At 50.9% G+C, this 20,425-nt stretch overlaps 1 protein-coding gene across 3 annotated transcripts in view; it reads right to left on the reverse strand.

Annotated features, from left to right (window-relative positions):
• SFXN5 (sideroflexin 5) overlaps positions 1–20,425 on the reverse strand; it is a 124,329-nt gene that overhangs the window by 99,914 nt on the left and 3,990 nt on the right. For all 3 annotated transcript variants that reach the window (XR_014011379.1, XM_081207319.1, XM_081207318.1), the window contains exon 2: positions 17,005–17,073. Coding sequence is in view for 2 of the 3 variants with exons in the window: in XM_081207319.1 (XP_081063445.1) it covers positions 17,005–17,073 (69 nt within the window). In the remaining variant the exon portion in view is untranslated. The remainder of the gene's footprint in view (positions 1–17,004; positions 17,074–20,425) is intronic.

Genomic DNA, 20,425 nt, shown 5'->3' on the forward strand with positions numbered 1-20,425 from the left:
AGACTAATCGAAGACTAATCCGCAGAAGCGACATGCCAAGCACATTGTACCCAGACATACAGCAATATTCCAGTTCCGTGCTGGCCGGGGAGATCAGCTTCCTAGAAGGAATGCAGGAGGGAATTAAGCAATGCTTCTTCGGCACTCCAAATAACAGGCTCTGCCTCTGCAGACAAGTTCCTGAAAGGCAGCCACAACAGTCAAGAGCAAGAAGGGCAGAGGGGGCACTGTTGGGACCCCCTGAATGCAGCAGTGATCTGGGCACTGAGTTGGAGGCTGCAGGGGCTCCCCGTTGGGAGTTGGATCAGGTTCAGGGCTTGGAGCTGAGTGCTGAGCATGGGGAGAGCATTGCCTCCAAGGCCGCTGGACAGCAGTCGCCAGAGAAACCTCCAATTTGCACCCATGCACATGCAGAGAGGAGGGTCAGGCAATGAGGCTGCCAGGGCCCACCGCTAGCATCCTCCACACCCCCTCAGAAAGGGAGGCTCCTCCCTGACCCATGCTTGTTGTGGACCCGGCCTGTTTAACCAAGATAAACTACAGTGTGGTTGCTTCCTTCCAGGAGAAACGTCAGTAGCAAATCTGGATTCTAATTTTCGCAAGGAGGGAGGGTTGGGATGGAGCCTAGAACCTTGCTGGCCCTTTCCTTCCCTGCCACGAAAGTGAGAATATTTCCCTCCCATTTAAACCAGATGCAGCTCCCGAGACAAAATAACTTTTTTTAAAAAAGGCATGGAAAAGTTTGCAATGAAATAAAAGGGAGCGAAAGAGACCAGCTGACCCACGACCTGTAGGAGGAAAGCCAGAAGCCTGCCCCCGACACACACCTAGATTTTGAAGGACTGACAATCCTTCTGGCGCCGTTTGTGCCCGTGCAGAGAGAGAGGCAAAGTGAGTGGACGGTAACTAAGGAGCCGAGGGAAGTGACCCAGTTCCACACAAAAAGCAAAGCAAACAAGAATGGTCTACTTAGCATTCGGGGAGCTCTTTGCACTTGCTGCTGGTATGTTTTCGATGCTGGGATTACCTAGCAGGAGTTGTTCTTCTTTGCAAGGGATCTACATGGCACACTGTGCTCCTTTGAATGGAATCATGGGGGGGGGGGTGTGTGCAAATAAATGAATGGCCCTGTCCTCTGCCGCCCCTCCCCACCCACCTTAACTGAGGAATCCTTTGTCGTCGCTGTTAACAACAACCCTGGCCGAAGCCAATCGTTCTGAATAGGACAAATGGCACATGCAAACCGTGTCCAATCTCTGCTTCAAATGTTTGTACGCTACCTTATCCCTTCTTTGGCACCAGAGAGTCAAAAATAAAACCCGAATGGACAAAAAGGACCAGTCCAGACCAGAGAAGGTTCAGCAGAGGACAGAGCTGAAAAGAAGCAGCGGGGGCTCCCACTTCCGGGGGCTGCTTTTGGGACGGGGTCCAGGTTCTGGCAGTGCCAGCAGCCGCGAGGACGCGATGTTCGCCAGCAGCAGGGCTCCCCCTTCGATGGAAAGGAGGTGCTAGGCTTTCTTCACCCTCTTCTCTCCCCGCAGGTGGCCTGGGGGCTGTATCAGAGCTGCCAGGCCCCTCCAGGAGTCTCCCCAGGCCTCTGCTGTGGACGACTCTTTCTCCACAGCCAAGCTCCTCGCCTCCTTTCACCGATGGAAAGGAGAAGCTGCCAGCATCCCCATAACCAGGCTCCTTTGTGGAACTGTGTGTGTCTTCACCACGTTATTTATTTACTTATTTACTGCATAAAATTTATATACCACTAGATTGGAAAAAACAAACAAACTCCAACCCTCAAAGTGGTTTACGAGAAGATAAAACACCAAAATCAATTAAAAATTACAGCAAACATGAAAAAAGTTAAAATACTAAAACAGGTTAAAATTCGCACCAGATTACTAAGCATCCGGACAGCCTTGTCTAAACGTTTTTAGCAGGCGCCGAAAAGAGTACAGCGTATCAATTGGCAGGGAGTTCCAAAGTGCAGGTGGCCCCTCCCTAAGCGACCAGCTTCTTACAAATGCAGAACAGGTATTTTAACAAGTCTTATTTTGTATGTGTTTTAAAAACACAGGGCACCAAATGTTATCAGTTGAAATCCTCTACCTTAAAATGGTCTGGGCTCTTGTCCTTCCTACCTAGGTTCCAGGGTAAATTCAGCTTTAGGTAGATTCCCGAAGGTCAATATTTCTGAAATGCCTTAATTGATGGTCTTATTCTGTTTTATTTTAGTGGATGACAGCACCTCTTTCCTCGGCAAACTTGTAGTGTAATACTGTGTTTTGTTTACTAGATACCCAACTTTTGTACGTTAAGAGACTTTAAACAGCTGGCTTGGGCTGCAATCCTACACCTGGGAAGAGACTCATTGAACTAAGTGGGACTTAGCAGAAATTCATAGGATGCACTGAAGTAGCCTTTCTCTTAATGAATTTAGGGACTACAAGTAACTGTAGTGTAGGACCTGTGAACCACCCTGAGACCTGCAGGTACAAGGCAGCATATAAATTCACTAAATTCCATATTTTTTGCTCCATAAGACGCACCTGACCATAAGACGCACCTAGTTTTTAGAGGAGGAAAGGGGGAAAGCACCGTTTTGGGGGGGGGAATCAGCTCACAGTTGTGCAGCTTCTTTTGCAAAGGGGAAAAGCTTCATTTTTGAGGATCAGCTCAAAGTTGTTGAGCTTACTTTGCAAAGGGAAAAAATCCTGTTTTCATGGGGTTCAACTCACAGTTCTGCAGCTTCTTTAGGAAAGGAAAGGGAGCAGTTTCTACAGTTTCCAGACAGATAATCTAATCAGCCAGTCACATATCACTGGGGAAACAAACAGCCTCCGTCTGCAGAACATTCAACCATGGAGGCCTGGGCAAGGGGACAGGGCCGGAAAGGGAGCCAGCGATCAACCACACATTCGCTCCATAAGACGCACAGACATCTCCCCTTACTTTTTAGGAGGAAAAAAGTGTGTCTTACGGAGCGAAAAATACAGTAAATAAAAGTAAGTGCGCCACTGGAAATAAGCACCTCCAGGGGCCCTGAGAGAGAGAGAGGGGGAGCCAGAGGCCAGCATCCAGGGGAGGCAAAGGGAACCCACTTGAGGCCATGATCCTACGAGGCCCACACGCAGCAGGCAAGAGGCTCCCCTGTGCAAACGGCATCAGACTTCTCCAGCGCCTGCCGTGCTCAGGCCAGTGGTCCAGAGGGATTGTCTGAGAAGACCAAGCGAAGACACATCCTGTTCCCTTCTGCTCTCGGCTGGCTCAGCCGCCACAGTCCCTGCTGTGCGTTAGCAGCAATCTGTCCAAGGAAATGTCACATGGACCAAATTAGCTTCGCAAAAATATCCGCTGATCTCCTCAGCTACCCCAACAGAGTTTCATTACAAGCAATTAAAGGCCTAATTTTAAGCCCTGCAGTCTCACACCTGCCAGGACGTGGGCATGGCTTCCGCCTGCGCCAGGGAACTTGGTCAGTTCGGAAAGTTGGAAGTTTTGCACTGCCAGGGCGACAAAGGGGAAAGAGGGCAGTTGCAGATTCATTTATGCATCTGTCAGGGATTCCATAGCTGAGAGGGAGGGGAAGGAGGACTTAGCCCCCGGGAGAAGGTCGCAAGGGGCAGGCAGACCAAGCCAGGAATCTGGTACCTCGAGTCCAGAATCCCCTCTGGCGGCACAACCCCAAACAGCTCCCACACAGAGCTGCTCCTTGTGAGATCTTTGGAATTAAATGTTTGGTGTATGAAAGGGCATCTCAATCCAACTACCGTTGGACCGATCGCTTGATGGCTCTGAGATGGATGCTCTGGGTGAGATTCCTGCATTGAAGGGGTTTTGACTAAATAGGCCTTGGGGTTCTTCCCAACTCCACGATTCTCTGATTCTTTGAAATTGCACGCACAGCCCAATTCATCCAGATAAACACCCTGCTCAAAGCAATACAGTGTGGATAGATGATGCGTGCCTTCAGATCTGGGTCCAATCTGCATGCAGCTCCAGCAAATGTGCCTGGGGGCAGAGACCTGCTTCTTTGTCTGGTACAAGAACGCTCCCCAAACCCTTCCATTTACTTAAGAAAAAACCCACCACGTGTCGCGAAAGAGAACAACTTTCAGTGAGATTTGCATCCCATTCTGATTCACATTTGCTCAAAAGTCCTGCCAAACCAATGTGCAGAAAAGGCTGCCACATGAACAGCGCACTTTCCCCCGATGGAAACTGGTGCTTTTTCAGGTATGGAATTCGTTTAATTGTTGGACGTTTTAACAATTTGGTCGGTTTCCAAACTTGATTGCAAGTTCCGTGGGGAATTGCCCCGTGTCAGGTAAACTACAAAATAAATAAGCACATTTGTTTCTAAGCAAACAAATCCTTCGCTGGTGCTTCTTTATCTTTCTTCAGCAGCCCTTCAAACCTCTTCACATCCCACTTATGACCTTGCAAAGGAGTCATTTGCCCACAGAAAGCCTAGTCAGCGCACAAGTATCTCTGGTCACCTGAGCTGAATCGTGACTCCAGGCTCACTTTGCATGCAGTCAAGCTTTGATGTAGTCCAGCCTGGGCTCCTTGTTTTTTGCTCTGCGTTTTCACCTGACCTTCCATGATTTCTCTCTCTGCACTGACGTGGGTACACAGAACTGCCAAATGAGCCACCCCACGAAGGGGGCTCTGGTCCCTGGCGGTCTTGTGCTGTAAGAAATGTGCTTGACCCCAAACAAGAGTCTCGTGGCCAGATCAGAAAACTGACAATGGCCAACGCTGTTGCTGCTGCAAGAATCTGCTTCATCAGAAGCCTGGCGTGACGTGAGACAGAGATGGGTTCCAGTCTGGAAACCCTTACACCATTGCCAACGTGTCTCCTGGGTGCCACAGGGCTCTTTGTGGTTTTTCCAGCCAACACGACATCAGGGGTAGGGAACCGGTGGAGTGGGCCCCATGCATTGCTAGACTACATTTCCCATCTTTGCTTTGTTGTTGTTGTTGAGTCGTTTAGTCGTGTCCGCTTCTTCGTGATCCCCTGGACCAGAGCACACCAGGCACTCCTATCTTCCACTGCCTCCCGCAGTTTGGTCAAACTCATGCTGGTAGCTTCGAGAACACTGTCCCACCATCTCGTCCTCTGTCATCCCCTTCTCCTTGTGCCCTCCATCTTCCCCAACATGAGGGTCTTTTCCAGGGAGTCTTCTCTTCTCAGGAGGTGGCCAAAGTCTTGGAGCCTCAGCTTCAGGATCTGTCCTTCCAGTGAGCACTCAGGGCTGATTTCCTTCAGAATGGAGAGGTTTGATCTTCTTGCAGTCCATGGGACTCTCCAGAGTCTCCTCCAGCACCAGAATTCAAAAGCATCAATTCTTCGGCGATCAGCCTTCTTGATGGTCCAGCTCTCATTTCCATACATCACTACATCCTTGCTTACTTACCATTGGCCATGCTGGCTGCTGGCCTGTTGGGATTTGGAGTCCAAGAACCCCTGCAGAGTCTCCATTCCCCCACCCTACATGGAAGAAGGAGAACTGCAATCTGCTTTCCACATGTAATGTGCAATGGAGACCACCAGCCATTTCTTCCTGGTTCCTGGCTTTCTTCTCCTGGCCATTATTTCCTTTACTCGCTGTAGAACAAGCCCTCCAGAACGGGAACGCCTGCACAGCTACAGAGTACCAGGAAGGAGAAAGCGGCTGAGCAGCGAGGGGGAATCCTCTCCCTCCAGCTCTGCAGTCGCTGCCGCCTCAGTTCTTGGGCGAGGCACTTCTCCTTAATTTTTGTCAGTTTACTCACTGCAAAGTGCAATTATAACATAATGTAATACTTAGTGCCTACCTCACAGTGAGGATTAATTAATGTTTGAGCAGCACCTTGGAGATGTAAAGTGCTAGTTAAGTGCTAAAGCAGGCTCCCTAACGACGCCGGCTCTTAAGTCACGTTAACACCAGGATGGGAGAAATGTCAAAGCAGCAGAAAGGAACGTCCCCTTTGTCTCGGCACGGGTGCAGTACAGGAAGAGAGGGAGTTGGATGGTCAACGCCCTGCCTCCCAGCTGCACGTGCCCCTGACCCTCCCACCCCCCTGAACCGCATGGGACACACAAGCCTCCCAAAAGCACACGGCAAGAATGCAGAAAAGCACTGAATTCTCCAGATCCTTCTTGGGAGGCAGAGTGGCCCACTCTTTCCCAATGGGAGGAAGCAACTCTGCAAGGGAGCTGTCTTGAAGGCAAACCCAAACCCCAGTGCAGCACTCTTCTGCTGAAAGGAGGGTGGGCAAGGGCCTCTCGCTGCCTGGCCAGATGTCACCAGTTTGCAAAGAGTGCAAAGAAACCTAGGTGGCTGCCTTCTGGAGGGGTCAAATTGTTGCCCCATCCAGCTTAGCCATGCCACGTAAGAACATAAGGAGAGCCTGCTGGGTCAGGCCAACAGCATTCTGTCCTCAGAGGAACCAACCAGAGAGGCCTTTTCTGCAAAGCCCACAAGCAGGATTCGAGCGCCACTACTGTCTCTTCCGACCAACAGTGGCTCTCGGGCTGGCCTGGCACCTTAAGGTGTATAATGAAGGCAACTGCCGCGTTGCCTTCATTATAGGGAGCTGGGCATGTTTAGCCTGGAGAAGAGGAGGTTAAGGGGTGATATGATAGCCATGTTCAAATATATAAAAGGATGTCACATAGAGGAGGGAGAAAGGTTGTTTTCTTCTGCTCCAGAGAAGCAGACACGGAGCAATGGATCCAAACTACAAGAAAGAAGATTCCACCTAAACATTAGGAAGAACTTCCTGACAGTAAGAGCTGTTTGACAGTGGAATTTGCTGCCAAGGAGTGTGGTGGAGTCTCCTACTTTGGAGGTCTTTAAGCAGAGGCTTGACAACCATATGTCAGGAGTGCTCTGATGGTGTTTCCTGCTTGGCAGGGGGTTGGACTCCATGGCCCTTGTGGTCTCTTCCAACTCTAGGATTCTATGATTCTATGTTTCCTGGGGAGATCAGTCCACAAGCAGGGAGCCACTGCAGAAAGGGCCCTGTTCTCGTGCTGCCACCCTCTGGACCTCTCACGGAAGCGTCTCTTGAAGATGGGCCTGAGAAGACGATCACGGGACCCAGGCAGGTTCATACGGAGAGAGGCAGTCCTTAGGTTATTGCAGTCCTGAGCCATGTAAGGCTTTATAGTTCAAAACCAGCACTTTGAATTGGACCCGGAACCTAACTGGCTGCCAGTGCAGTCGGACTGTAAGATGCTCAAGCCATCTTGCCCCAGGGAGCAACCTGGCTGCTCAATTCTGCACCAGTGAAATTTTCCGAGCCGTCCTCAGAGGCAGCCCTACGTATAAAACGTTGCCACACAAGGGGCTCACCCCAAAGGGATCCGTGTGGGGTTTGGAGCTGCATTTGCCTTGGCTGGGAGAGGATCCCCTTTCCCCTGCTCCTGTTCACCTTCTTGGAGGCTCATGTAGTTCTCAGGCCAAGCCAAGGCGTCCCTGCTACAGCACGTCTCGCCTTCCGCGCGCATCCCTGAAAATTGATTACAGATTTCACTGCAGCTTGTGTTTCATAAACGAAGCTATCATCGCCAGTATTAAACCCTCCAAACAGCAGTTTTCTCCGCTGCAGTTCTCTCGGGCGGGTGCCCAAAGAGGCTCGCAGGAACCCATCCTATCCATCTTAGCTGCCTGCTCTCAAATTAAGCCAATCAATTGTGGAAGAAGCACAAATAAAATCCCTGCCGGGGATGTTCTCAACCTGGCGCGCAGAGAATTGGACTCTAATACGCTCATAAAGTAAATGGTCAGTTCAGGAGCCAAATTGTCTGCGCAAGGAAAGGCTCTGGGATGCTTGCTTCAAAGAGGCAGCTGCCTCAGGCAGAAGAGGGGCAGACAGAGCTGCAAAATACTGAATCTGAGCAGGAGGGCGACTTGCACGAGAGCCAGAGCGGGGTAGTGGTTAAGAGCATTGGGTGAGGACCAGGGTTCAAACCCCACTCCAGCCCTGAAGCTCAGTTGGTGGCCTGGCTGGTGTCGCTCAGTCTAACCTTCACAGGCTGGTTAATATGTGGAGGGGACTCCTCAGAGAGCCAAACATTGAGAAAACTCTGTTAAGAAGTGTGTCCACAAATACTGAAACATTTCTCCCAAAGCTTGCCATAGAAGGAAGAAACCAGGGTGGGGAGAGAGACAGCTATTGTGAGCGGCAGGTCTAGCTTCTAATCGGGGGGATGATTTTGCCAGGGCTCTGCAGTCACAGAGCTTGGAGGAAGGGATGTTGCAGTGACGTATCGCAGAATCATAGAAAGTTGGAAGGGACTCCATGGGTCATCTAGTCCAACCCCCTCAGCTAAAGCATTCAAGACAGATGGACACCCAACCTCTGCTTAAAAGGCTCCAAGGAAGAATAGTCCATAATCCCCCCCCCAAGGGAGGCAGTTTCACTGTTGAGCAGCCGTCAGAAAGTTCTCCCTGATGTTGAGTCAGCATCTCCTTCCTTGTAGGTTCTGAGTCCGACCGTCCAGAGCAGGAGAGAACAAGTGTGTTCCTTCTTCCATGTGACAGCCCTCGAAGTATCCTCTCTCCTCTCAGTCTCCTCTTCTCCAGGCTAAGCATACCCAGCCCCTTCAAGCGCTCCTCATCAGGCTTGCCTTTTGGACCCTGGGTTCTCTTGGCTGCCCTCCTCTGCACACATTCCTGCTTGTGGCACCCAGAACTGGACACGGGACTCCAGGCAGAATAGACTAGCATGATGACTTCCCTTGATGGGGACGCTGGGCTTCTGTACCGCCTTGCTCTTGTCTGTTCTCCTACTTCTACTTGTGGCTCTTCCCTGGAAAGCGCAGGCCACTCAGTTCATTCTGCCTCGGTGTCGCCTACCTACACAGCCATGCCTGTCAAGTCAGCTTTGCACCTCTGCAACATTTCGTGCCAACTGAGCACAACACAGGCCTGAAGCTTCTTATTTTATTCACCATAACTTCTTTGCCCTTGCCCACATCCTTCTGAAATGTTGCAGGCTTTCTTTCTTTCTTTCTTTCTTTCTTTCTTTCTTTCTTTCTTTCTTTCTTTCTTGTTTGCATTTTCTTTTGTTGCCCACAAAGGGGAGGGAAGCAAGTCCCTTGAAGTCCCATCCCCCCGCCCACTCTCCTTTTAAAGGCACCCAGCAAAAAAGGCACCTATTTGTCTGTAACTTGGCAGGTTTCTCACCCAGGAAAGCCTCTATGATTGTGCTATCTCCCAACATGAAGTGCACACTCCTAGTAAGAACTTTCGCTGGAGAAGATACAACGCAGTCCCTGGAGGCTCAGGGGGTTCAGAGTGGCCTTTTTCCTGCTCCAACTGGTTTGCCCACTTTTAGACAGAGATGCTTCCTTGCCCACTGTACTACTACTACTACTAATAATAATAATAATACTTTATTATTTATACCCCGCCCATCTGGCTGGGTTTCCCCAGCCACTCTGGGCGGCTTCCAACTGAATATTAAAAACAATACAGCATCAAACATTAAAAACTTCCCTAAACAGGGCTGCCTTCAGATGTGTGATGGGATGATTAGCTGCTTGTGCGTAAAATCGTGGTCCCTCAGAGTTTGTGCAACTCCACAAACCTCTGTGTGTAACAGAGCTCCTCAAACATGTCTGCCCTAGTCACTTGTAGATTCCGACAGTGGTTGTCTGCGGAAGCGTTTCCAGCATAGAAGCTCCTTAACGGAAACGCGTCTTCTGGACTCACGACGTGGCAGCTTCCGGCGAAGAATGGGTCTCCCTATGGGAGCTTCTGACACCTCCCCGCTGTTCTCGCTGGACGTGTCCCTGATCCCTCCCTCTTCCCTGCTAGTTCCTGCTTTAGCTGCTGCGTCTCTCTCCGCATTCATGAGACCTTCCTCCAGAGACCCCTCTCTCCCCCTGCTGGTCCCTGCTTTCGCTGCTGACTCCTTCCCAGCCTCTGTGAGCCCTTCCACCTCCCTTTCCTCCGATGGCAGTTCCCTGACATCCACCTCCCCTCCAGGGCCCCCTTCCCCCCCGCCCATTCTCTCTCCTCTGGGCGGTGAGGAGATAAAACCCCGAAAAGAATCCTCTTCATCTTCAGACATCTCGAACATTTCCCTCCATCGGTCTTCGTTCCGGCTCGCTGAATCCTCCTCCTCCTCGGAATCAGGGAACCCCTCCAACTCTTCTTCTTCGTCGGTGGTGGCAAAGTATTCCCTCCGGAACCTCGCCACTGGCTGAGGTTTACGTGGGAACCTCTGATGAAAAGTTTCTATTAAAACCTCGTCATCTACATCCTCTGCCATGACCCAGGTGTTTTCCGACTCCGGTTCCCCTTCCCACATTACCAAATACTCTACTTGATCTCCCTTCCACCTGGAATCGAGAATCTCCGCTACATGGTAGCTGTGTTCCTTCTCCTCCATTGCTGGTCCCCTAGTGACCCTCCCTTCTCTGTCCCCTTTATACGGTGACAGCAACGACCTGTGGAAAACTGGGTGCAGCTTCATGTGGTTCGGTAACCGGAGTCTGAAAGCCACTGGGTTGACCTGCTGCGTGACTTCAAATGGACCCAGTCTTTTGGGTCTTAACTTCTTACAACCCCCTTTGAATGGTAACCCTTGGGTTGACAGCCACACCTGGTCCCCCACCCTAATGGTTTCACCTTCTCTTCTGTTTTTGTCTGCCTGCCTCTTATATTCCTCCTTGGCCCTGTTTAAGTTAAGTTGGAGCTGGCGATGGATCGCTTCCATTTCTTCTACGAACTGTTCTGCAGCTGGAACGCTCCAGTTCTCCCCTTCCCCCCCTGGGAAGGCTCGGGGATGGCACCCGTAATTAGCCAAAAAGGGGCTCATCCCCGTGGACACGTTCTCTGCATTGTTGTAGGCAAATTCTGCCAACGCCAGCTTCTCCACCCAATCATTCTCTCTGTCATTCACATAACACCTCAAATATTGCTGGAGGACGCCATTAGCTCTTTCCGCCTGCCCGTTGGTTTCAGGATGCCGGGCAGTTGAGAAATTAACCTCTACATGCAGTAAGCTCATGAGCTTCCTCCAGAACCTGGAAGTAAATTGTTTCCCTCGGTCTGAAACCACCCTCAAGGGGGCGCCATGCAACCTAAACACATTTTCTACAAACAATTTAGCGGTTTCTTCTGCCGTGACCGCATGTGAGCAGGCTATAAAGTGGGCCATTTTGGTTAACAGGTCTACCACAACCATGATGGCTGTTTTCCCTCTGGACCTTGGCAGATCAGGCATGAAATCTATTGCCACTGTTTCCCATGGTCTTTCAGGTGTGGGTAGTGGTTCTAATAACCCTGCCGGTGCCCGCCTCTCCCCCTTGGCTCGTTGGCATTGGTCACACCCTCTCACATACTCCCGCACATCTTCCCTGACCTTGGGCCACCAAAATTCCCTGGTAACCAGCCACATGGTTTTGTGTTGCCCAAAATGCCCTGCTGTGGGGCTATCGTGCAGTTGCTTGAGTACCTTCTCCCTCAATTCACCTTCAGGTATATATAACGCTCCCTTGTAATACAACGCCCCGTTTCTCTCCTCAAAACCCCCGGGTTTGTCTCCCTCCCTCCTGAGACCCCTGAGTTTGTCCTGGGCGTATTCATCATGCACCGTTCCCTCTACCAGTTCCCTTTGCCCCACCAATGCCGCCCCACACACCCAGCGGTCCTCTGGAATGACATGGGTTTCTTCGGGTGCTCCCTCCCCCTCCAAATATTCAGGTTTGCATGAGAGAGCGTCCGCCCTAACGTTCTCTGGGCCTGGCACGTAACAAATCTCAAAGTTAAATTTGGAGAACTCCTGTGCCCATCTCAACTGCCGTTGGTTGAGCACTCGCGCAGTTCTCCAATACTCTAGGTTCTTATGGTCCGTGCACACTTGCACCTTATGTTGTGCACCAATTAGCAGGTGCCTCCATCTCCGGAAAGCCTCATGAATAGCAAGAAGTTCCCGGTCGTACACCGTGTAGTTCCTCTCGGATTTGTTCAGCTTTCGCGAAAAGAAGGCACACGGTCGCCACTCTGACTCCTCCTTCCCTGGCTGCAGAAGAAGCAGCACCGCCCCTATGGCTCTGTCAGATGCGTCTGTTTCGACCCTCAGCTTTTTTTGTAAATCCACATGCAGAAGTTGTCCTTCAGAGGCGAAGGCCCTTTTCAGTTCCTCAAACGCTCGCTCCGCCTCCGCAGTCCAAACAAATTTCTTCTTACTGCTGAGACAGTCCGTAATGGGCGCCGTCAGGTGTGCAAAGTTTCGGATGAACTTACGATAAAAGTTTCCAAACCCTAGGAACCTCTGCACATCCTTCTTGGTTTTGGGTGTTTTCCATTCCAGCACTGCCTGGACCTTGCCGGGATCCATGGCCAATCCCTTGTCTGACAGGCGGTACCCCAGGAATTCCACCTCCTTGGTATGAAACTGACACTTCTCCAGTTTCACCCACAGCCTGTTGGCTTGCAGCCTGCTCAACACTTCTCTGACGTCTCTCACATGCTGCTCCTCATTCTCAGAATACACCAACACGTCATCCAGGAAGGCCACGCAATTCTTGTAAAGCAAAGGCCCCAGTACGTGGTTCATAAACGATTGGAAGCACGCTGAGCCTGCTTGTAATCCAAATGGCATAACGAGATATTCAAATGCCCCCAAAGGGGTGAACATGGTGGTTTTCCATTCATCCCCTTTCCTTATACGTATCAGGTTGTACGCCCCCCTTAGATCCAGCTTTGTAAAAATCTTTCCCTTCCGCACCCTGGTCAAAATGTCATCAATCCTGGGCATAGGGAAAGCCACTGGTTCTGTCACTGCATTTAACCCCCTGAAGTCACACACAAGTCTCGGCTTGTCCGTGTTCTTTTTATCCACAAAAAACACTGGGCTACCCCCCGCTGCTTTGGACTCTCTGATGAAGCCTCTTTTCAGGTTCTTGTCAATGAACTCTCGCAGCTCCTGCATTTCTCTGTCTGACATGGCATACAACTTGCCTACAGGAAGCTGTGCTCCAGGGAGTAAATTGATCTGACAGTCAAAGGGCCTATGCGGGGGTAGTTGGTCAGCTTCCTTCTCGCTGAACACGTCGCTGAGATCTGCGTATTGTGGTGGTACCTTCACCTTCTCCATTACTTCTGTCCCTGCTAGGGTGGCTTGGGCCCCTGCTGAACCCTTTTCCCCTTTGCAGTGTTCTAAGCAATGTGCTGAACCAAAAGAAACCACTCTTTGATGCCAGCCCACCAGCGGATCATGTAGCGCTAGCCAGCTCATTCCCAAAATAATGGGAGCGCCTCCCAAGGTGGCCACATTAAACGCTATCAGTTCTGTGTGCCTTGCCACCCTCATTATCATTGGGACGGTCTGCAAGCTGACTCCTCCTCCCAACAACTCCCTGCCATCGATCGTGGTCACCTGCAGGGGGTTGCTTAAAGGGATCGTCTGTATCTGGTGTTCAGCAGCAAACTCTTTGCTCATAAAATTGCAGGAGCTGCCTGAGTCCAACAGCGCCTTTATCTTTAGGGGGTGTCCATTTTGCAGCTCTAGTGACACTTCAATCACTAGAGCAGGTTGAGGAGCTTCTGGCATGGGCACTTTCACTGCTCTTTGGCCTGGCTGCTGTGCCCCGACTGTGGCAACCAGGCGTTGGCTTTTACCTGCTCCGGTTCTCCCTGCTCTCTTCCCTCAACAGCTCCCACCATCCCTTGCCATTCCTTCCTCTGGGGGCAGACTCTGGCAAAGTGGCCTGGCTGTTGGCAGAGATAGCATTTCCGGGCGCCTTTTCCCTCCTTCTTAGCCCCCTCACTGGGCTTTGAAACTGCGCGCGCGCGCGCGCTGTTCCGATTTCCATCGGCTCTGCCGGCGGGAAAGTTGTCTCTGGAATCTCAGGAATGCGGAACTCCTTCCAGCGTTCCCCTTTCCCTTCCCGCCTCTCCAAAGCTCTAGCCTCCTGGCGCGCGCCTATGGTCAGCGCAGATTTAGTCAGCTGATCCATGGAATCCGCCCTAGGACCCCGGGACAGTTCGTCTTTCACGGCCGAAGCCAGGCCTTCTTCAAATAGCATTTGAATGGGTGCCGCCGATAAGTCCCACCCCAATCTGTGAACCAGCATAGTGAACTCAGTCCAGTACTCACGGACAGATCGGCTTCCCTGCTTGCAAGCCATTAGCTGTCTGCGCACCACTCCCTCCTCAATATCGCTAGAAAACATGAGATCCATTGCACGAAAGAACTTCATGGTGTCCTTTAGGACGTCATTGTGCGTTGCCATCAGGGGCCTAACCCAGTCTCTCGCCCCCCTCTCAAGATGCCCAATCACGAAAGCCACTCGCGATTCCTCGTCAGGGAATTCATCAAACTGCACATTGAGGGCGTATTGCATCTCTGTTCTAAAGGCATGATAGTCCTTGGGGTCCCCCGCAAATTTCTGCACCAATCCTGGTACCTTTCTGTTGAACTGGGTGGCTCTCCCCTTCTTGTCTGCATCCTGAGCCCTTCTCTCCTCAAGCCTAGCCGTCTGCAGCGCCAATTGGATTTCCAACGCTCGGCACCTATCTTCCAAGCTTGGACCCGCTCCAACTGCTGCCTCTCCGGCTCCGGCTGGGTCGCTCATGATGCCTTCTCCTGCACAGGCAGCTTACAAAGACTGTCGGAATGCTGTGATGGGATGATTAGCTGCTTGTGCGTAAAATCGTGGTCCCTCAGAGTTTGCGCAACTCCACAAACCTCTGTGTGTAACAGAGCTCCTCAAACATGTCTGCCCTAGTCACTTGTAGATTCCGACAGTGGTTGTCTGCGGAAGCGTTTCCAGCATAGAAGCTCCTTAACGGAAACGCGTCTTCTGGACTCACGACGTGGCAGCTTCCGGCGAAGAATGGGTCTCCCTATGGGAGCTTCTGACACCTCCCCGCTGTTCTCGCTGGACGTGTCCCTGATCCCTCCCTCTTCCCTGCTAGTTCCTGCTTTAGCTGCTGCGTCTCTCTCCGCATTCATGAGACCTTCCTCCAGAGACCCCTCTCTCCCCCTGCTGGTCCCTGCTTTCGCTGCTGACTCCCTCCCAGCCTCTGTGAGCCCTTCCACCTCCCGTTCCTCCGATGGCAGTTCCCTGACAAGATGTCTTCTAAAAGTCTGGTAGTTGTTCTTCTCTTTGACATCTGGTGGGAGGGCGTTCCACAGGGCGGTGCCGCCACCGAGAAGGCCCTCTGCCTGGTTCCCTGTAACTTGGCTTCTCGCAATGAGGAAACCGCCAGAAGGCCCTTGGTGCTAGACCTCAGTGTCCGGGCTGAATGATGGGGGTGGAGACGCTCCTTCAGGTATACTGGACCGAGGCCATTTAGGGCTTTAAAGGTCAGCACCAACACTTTGAATTGTGCTCGGAAACGTACATGATCTGGTAACTTCCTGACTGGAATACCGCAACACATTCTACGTGGTGCTGCCCTTGAAGACGACTCAAAAACTTCCACCCTGTCCCAAATGCAGCATACAGATGACTGACGGGGCTTCCATTTAGATCTCACGTCACCCCTGCTCTAAAACAGCTGCCTGGGCTGCCTGCTTATACCCGAGACCAATTCAAGGTACTCATGTTGGTGTTCAAAGCCCTAAATGGCTCAGGCCCCAAATACCTGGAAGACCGCCTCCTTCCCTACAGACCCTCTCAGGTGCTTAGATCAGCACCTTTTGGTTGTTCCTCTGCCTTCAGAGGTTGGGGAGGGTGACCAGGGAGGAGAGGGCCTTCTCTGTGGTGGCCCCTGAACTGTGGGACTCCCTCCCCACAGAGGTGTCCCTGGTACCTTCATTGCACAGCTTCCAAAGGATGCTGAATATGCATCTCTTCACCCTCTTCAATATATACTTGAGGTGTATATTTTTAGGACCCACGTTATTTTGGTGTATTTATGTCATATTGTTTTTTAGATTGTGTAATATTGTGTCGCAGATGACCACAGCACCTGAAGCCAGTCAGATCCTGCATCCACAGCAGTGACCAGAAGAGAAATGACCGCTGGGAGGAGCCCAGAGAGAAGAAACTGCAGCAGCCCAAGCGGTTGCCTTCCTCTGCCCCAGATGCAACAAAACATGTCTGTCCCATAGCGGTCTCTACAGCCACAGCAAGGGCTGTAACCTGCAATGGTTTGACCTCACCCCCAAAGACGGACAGCTGGATGCCAACAATATTAATGTTGGGTTTCAATTGTTATAACCCGCCCTGGGTCCTTAGGGTGAAGGGCAGGTAATAAAATGTAAGAACAACAAGAGCAACAAGAGTTACCATGTGGTGGAGTTGCTCCTGCTCAAGGTTCCAGACAACAATGGACTCTTCCAGGATTCACACACACACACACACACACCCCGCCTGTTCCCCTTCCAGTCTGGTTTCTCCTCAAACAGCTGGCATAAGCGTGCCCAGTTCTTACTGGTACCCTTTTGGGGTTTCCCAGGTTTTTGTTTAGTTTAGTTTAGTTTAGTTCTTCTGCACATCTTGAAGTGTCTCCCCACATACCTCCTGGCACCTGCACAGAGCTCCCTCCATTTCGATTCTGCAAGGCCAGGCATCAGCGCTCATAGTTAAAACATATGATTTCCTAGGAACATGGTAGCATCATGTTCCGTGCTTCAGAACATATTTGATTCTCTTGCTAATTATGCTGTTTTAAATGTGCATTTTATGTTTGAATTCCTACAGCAATGTTCTCCCTTGAAATGTTTAAGATTTATCTTTTATTAATTTTGCTACGTTAAACGTGCATTCTATAGTTGATTTCCTTCGTAAAGTGTCATTTTGAAATCTTTAAGATAAAGTTTTAGCTTCTTGTTAAATACGTTGCTTTGAATGCATACCTTATATGTGACTTTCTTCAGTAACGTTTTGTGCTAGATTGTTTTATTTCATGTTTTAATGTGGGCTGTAAACTGCTTTGGGATTTTTTAAATTAAAAATATAAAGTAGTACAGAAATGAAATGAATCACCATCATCGTTTTGAAGACAAGGCCAGAGAACTACCCAGCAAACTCAGGCACGGACGCTCACACATTACCTTAGTGACAAAGAGGGTGCGGGGGTCAATGATGTCCAAGAAGTGTCTAAACCTTCCGTAAAACGAAGTCTGCAAAGACAGAAAGGCACAGAGGTCAGACATGGCGGGAACACAAGGAATTCTTAACCCCCCTCTCACTGCTGGAAATGCAGGAAGGGGGCAGCTGCTTCCCATCACTTCACGCTGAGGATAAGAACGTAAGAGCCTTCAGGATCAGGCCAAAGGCCCATCCAGTCCAACACCTTGTTCTCATCGTGGTTGAACACTTAGTTGCCTGTGGGAAAACAGCAAGTAGGATCTGAGTGCACGAGCCGTCTCCCCTCCTTTGGCCCCCAGAAACGGGGAGTCCGAAGCCTCGCTCCCTCTGAGCCATCGTGGTCAGAAGCCATCGATAGCCTTCCCTTCCATGATGACACCATTGGGAAAGCTGTCAGCATATGGCATGTCCCCAGGCAGGAGGGACAACGACATTCTGCCTTGGTCAGACCACACCTGGAGTCCAGTGTCCAGTTCTGGACACCACAATTTAGGAAGGATGTTGACAAGCGGGGTGGTGTGCAGAGGAGGGCAACCAAGATGGTCAAGCCTGATGAGGAGCGCTTGGAGGAGCTAGGTATGTTTGGGCTGGAAAAGAGGAGACTGAGAGGAGATATGATGATGATGATGATGATGATGATGATGATGATGATAATAATAATAATAATAATAATAATAATAATAATAATAATAATAATTTTTTATTTGTACCCCGTCCATCTGACTGGGTTTCCCCAGCCACTCTGGGCAGCTTCCAAAAAAGATTAAAAATACATTAAAACGTCACACATTAAAAACTTCCCTGAACTTCAGATGTCTTCTAAATGTCAGGTAGTTGTTTTTCTCTTTGACATCTGATGGGAGGGCGTTCCACAGGGCAGGCGCCACCACCAAGAAGGCCCTCTGCCTGCTTCCCTGTAACTTGGCTTCTCGCAATGAGGGAACCGCCAGAAGGCCCTCAGTGCTGGACCTCAGCGTCTGGGCAAAACGATATGAGAGCCATCTTCAAATAACTCAAGGGCTACCCCATGGAAGAGGGAGAAAGCTTGTTTTCTGACCCAAACCAACAGATTCAAGTTACAAGAAAGGAAATTCCGACTAGGCATTAGGAAGAACTTTCTGAGGGCAAGAGCTATTGGACAGTGGAACAGACTCCCTCAGAAGGTGGTGGACTCTCCTTCCTTGGAGGTTTTTAAGCAGAGGCTGAAAGGCCACTTGTCAGGGATTATTTACCTGTGATTCCTGCATTACAGGGGACTGGACTAGATCACGCTTGGGGTCCTTTCCAACTCCCCAATTCTATGATTCTGAGGCAGGATGCTCCTACTAGCTGCCAGGCACTGGGAAGAGCACAAAAGTGGTACAGCCCTCACCCACCCAACCCCAAACAAGCGCCACAGTCCCCCTCTGCGTGAGCCACTTGGGAGCGTTCTGACTCCGGGGTTCCTGCACGTCTCTTCACACAAAGAACCACAGTGACATTCGTTCCCTCCCACGCCCAGACCAAGCATGGAGAGTTTAGAAGGAAAACTCTGTTAAATCAAGCAGCTGAAAAAAAACAACAACCACCATTATAATTGGTGTGGAACACCTCTGGCTTCTCTCCCCCTCACACGAACAGCTTTGGCTCGCTTACAAACAACAAAACTAATTTTAAAAAATCTTTTTATAAAATAAATTAGTTTTGAGCAGAGACGCAGCAGAAGACAAAACAGTGCCTGACGCCTGTCAGGATGAAGCCGACTCTGATGGCTGGTACAGCTCCCTGTCCTACGCAGCATGGAGGCTGCGCCTGCCACCTGTGCCCTTCGCCCCCAAGCCCACCCTTGCCATCCCAGCCCCGGCCCAAAAGGAAAGGCATTCCTCACACTTTGAAGGGTGCCCATGGGTGTGTTTCACTCGGCCGTTTCGTGAGATCCCTCTGATCAGGAAATGACCCAAAGTAACTGGCATCCCCAGCTGGCACCAAAGGCCTGGGCATGGCCCTAGGGCAGGGGGAGACCCCTGGATTTCACCCCCAGACTCAGCCACAGGTTCAGAGGGTGGGAAAGCCAGTCCCGCACAGCCTGTGGAGGGTCTCCTGATCGATGCATCACAAAGGAGTCCCTCCCGCTTCATGTCCTGCTTTGAGAATGAGCGAAATAAGCAAGGCTGGCTCCACCTTGAGCCTTACCTGGCCACAGCCATGCCCCCAGCCTGTCCCAATGGGAAAGGGGAGAGGCAGGGCTCGCCCCACCATGCTTTGCCCAAAGGCCTGCTCCAGCAGGCGCCTTCTGCCCATGAGCTCATTCTGTGCCAGCTGGTCTTGGTAAGGACTGTTGTTTAATAACTGACAAGTGAGTTTGCTTTCCCTCCTTGCCCTTCTCCCTTGCGGGCCATGACTAATTTGCCAAGTCTCTCTAGCGCAGCAGAAGCACTCTTGAATCTCATCCAGAAGAGTCTTCAAAGCACAGCATTGGGTGCTAAATCTGCCCAAGGTGGTTCTCCGGCCACAACGGACCTCCTGACCCTAACCAGTCGGCTTTTTGCAAGTACAGTGGTACCTCGGGTTACAGACACTTCAGGTTACAGACTCTGCTAACCCAGAAATAGTACCTCGGGTTAAGAACTTTGCTTCAGGATGAGAATAAAAATTGTGGTGCGGCGGCAGCGGGAGGCCCCATTAGCTGAAGTGGTACCTCAGGTTAAGAACAGTTTCAGGTTAAGAACAGACCTCCGGACTGAATTAAGTTATTAAGCCGAGGTACCAGTGTATTCAAGCCTGGAGGCAGGGCAATGCAGTGCACAAGCCAGTCACCATAGTTTTCTGCACATTTCCCTCCCTCACCAAAGGTCTGTCTGTCACCTTTTCAGGGATATCTGCAAGGGCCTGGTGGGGCAGGAAAACATCTTAAACTTTGCTGCTCCTGGGCAGTCTAACCAAAGCTAAGTGGCATTGGTCAGGTATACTTCTAATCTGCATCAAGGGCTTTGCATTTCATATTGCAGTGTGTTGTTTCTGGGGCACAATGGAGCTCCCAGGAGCAGGGAAGCCCAACTGTGCCTTCCCAAAGATTTAGCCTCCGCGTAGATTTCCCAACAGCTGCACGGCACGGCTGCTTCTCCTGGGCGCTGCCTCCTTTCGCTTCTCAAGTACCAGCTTCCGCAGGCAAGGAAGTAGGTCTCCTCACCCCAGGAGGCCAAATATCCTTGTTTTTGGAGATGGCGGTGAGAGCGGAATCGAAGCAGAAGCTCTGCGCTGCCAGGGCTGCTTGGGATCTCAGCAGGCGCTCAGGTGGATGCCGACAAGGGTAAGAAAAACCCTTTCCACTTGTGCATTTGTTGCCCAGAGAAGAAGCCACTTCTACGAAATGGCAGTCACAGGACAGGGTGTGTCTCTTACAAT

Source organism: Podarcis bocagei (assembly GCF_964188305.1).
Source record: "Podarcis bocagei genome assembly, chromosome: 9".
Lineage (NCBI taxonomy): Eukaryota > Metazoa > Chordata > Lepidosauria > Squamata > Lacertidae > Podarcis > Podarcis bocagei.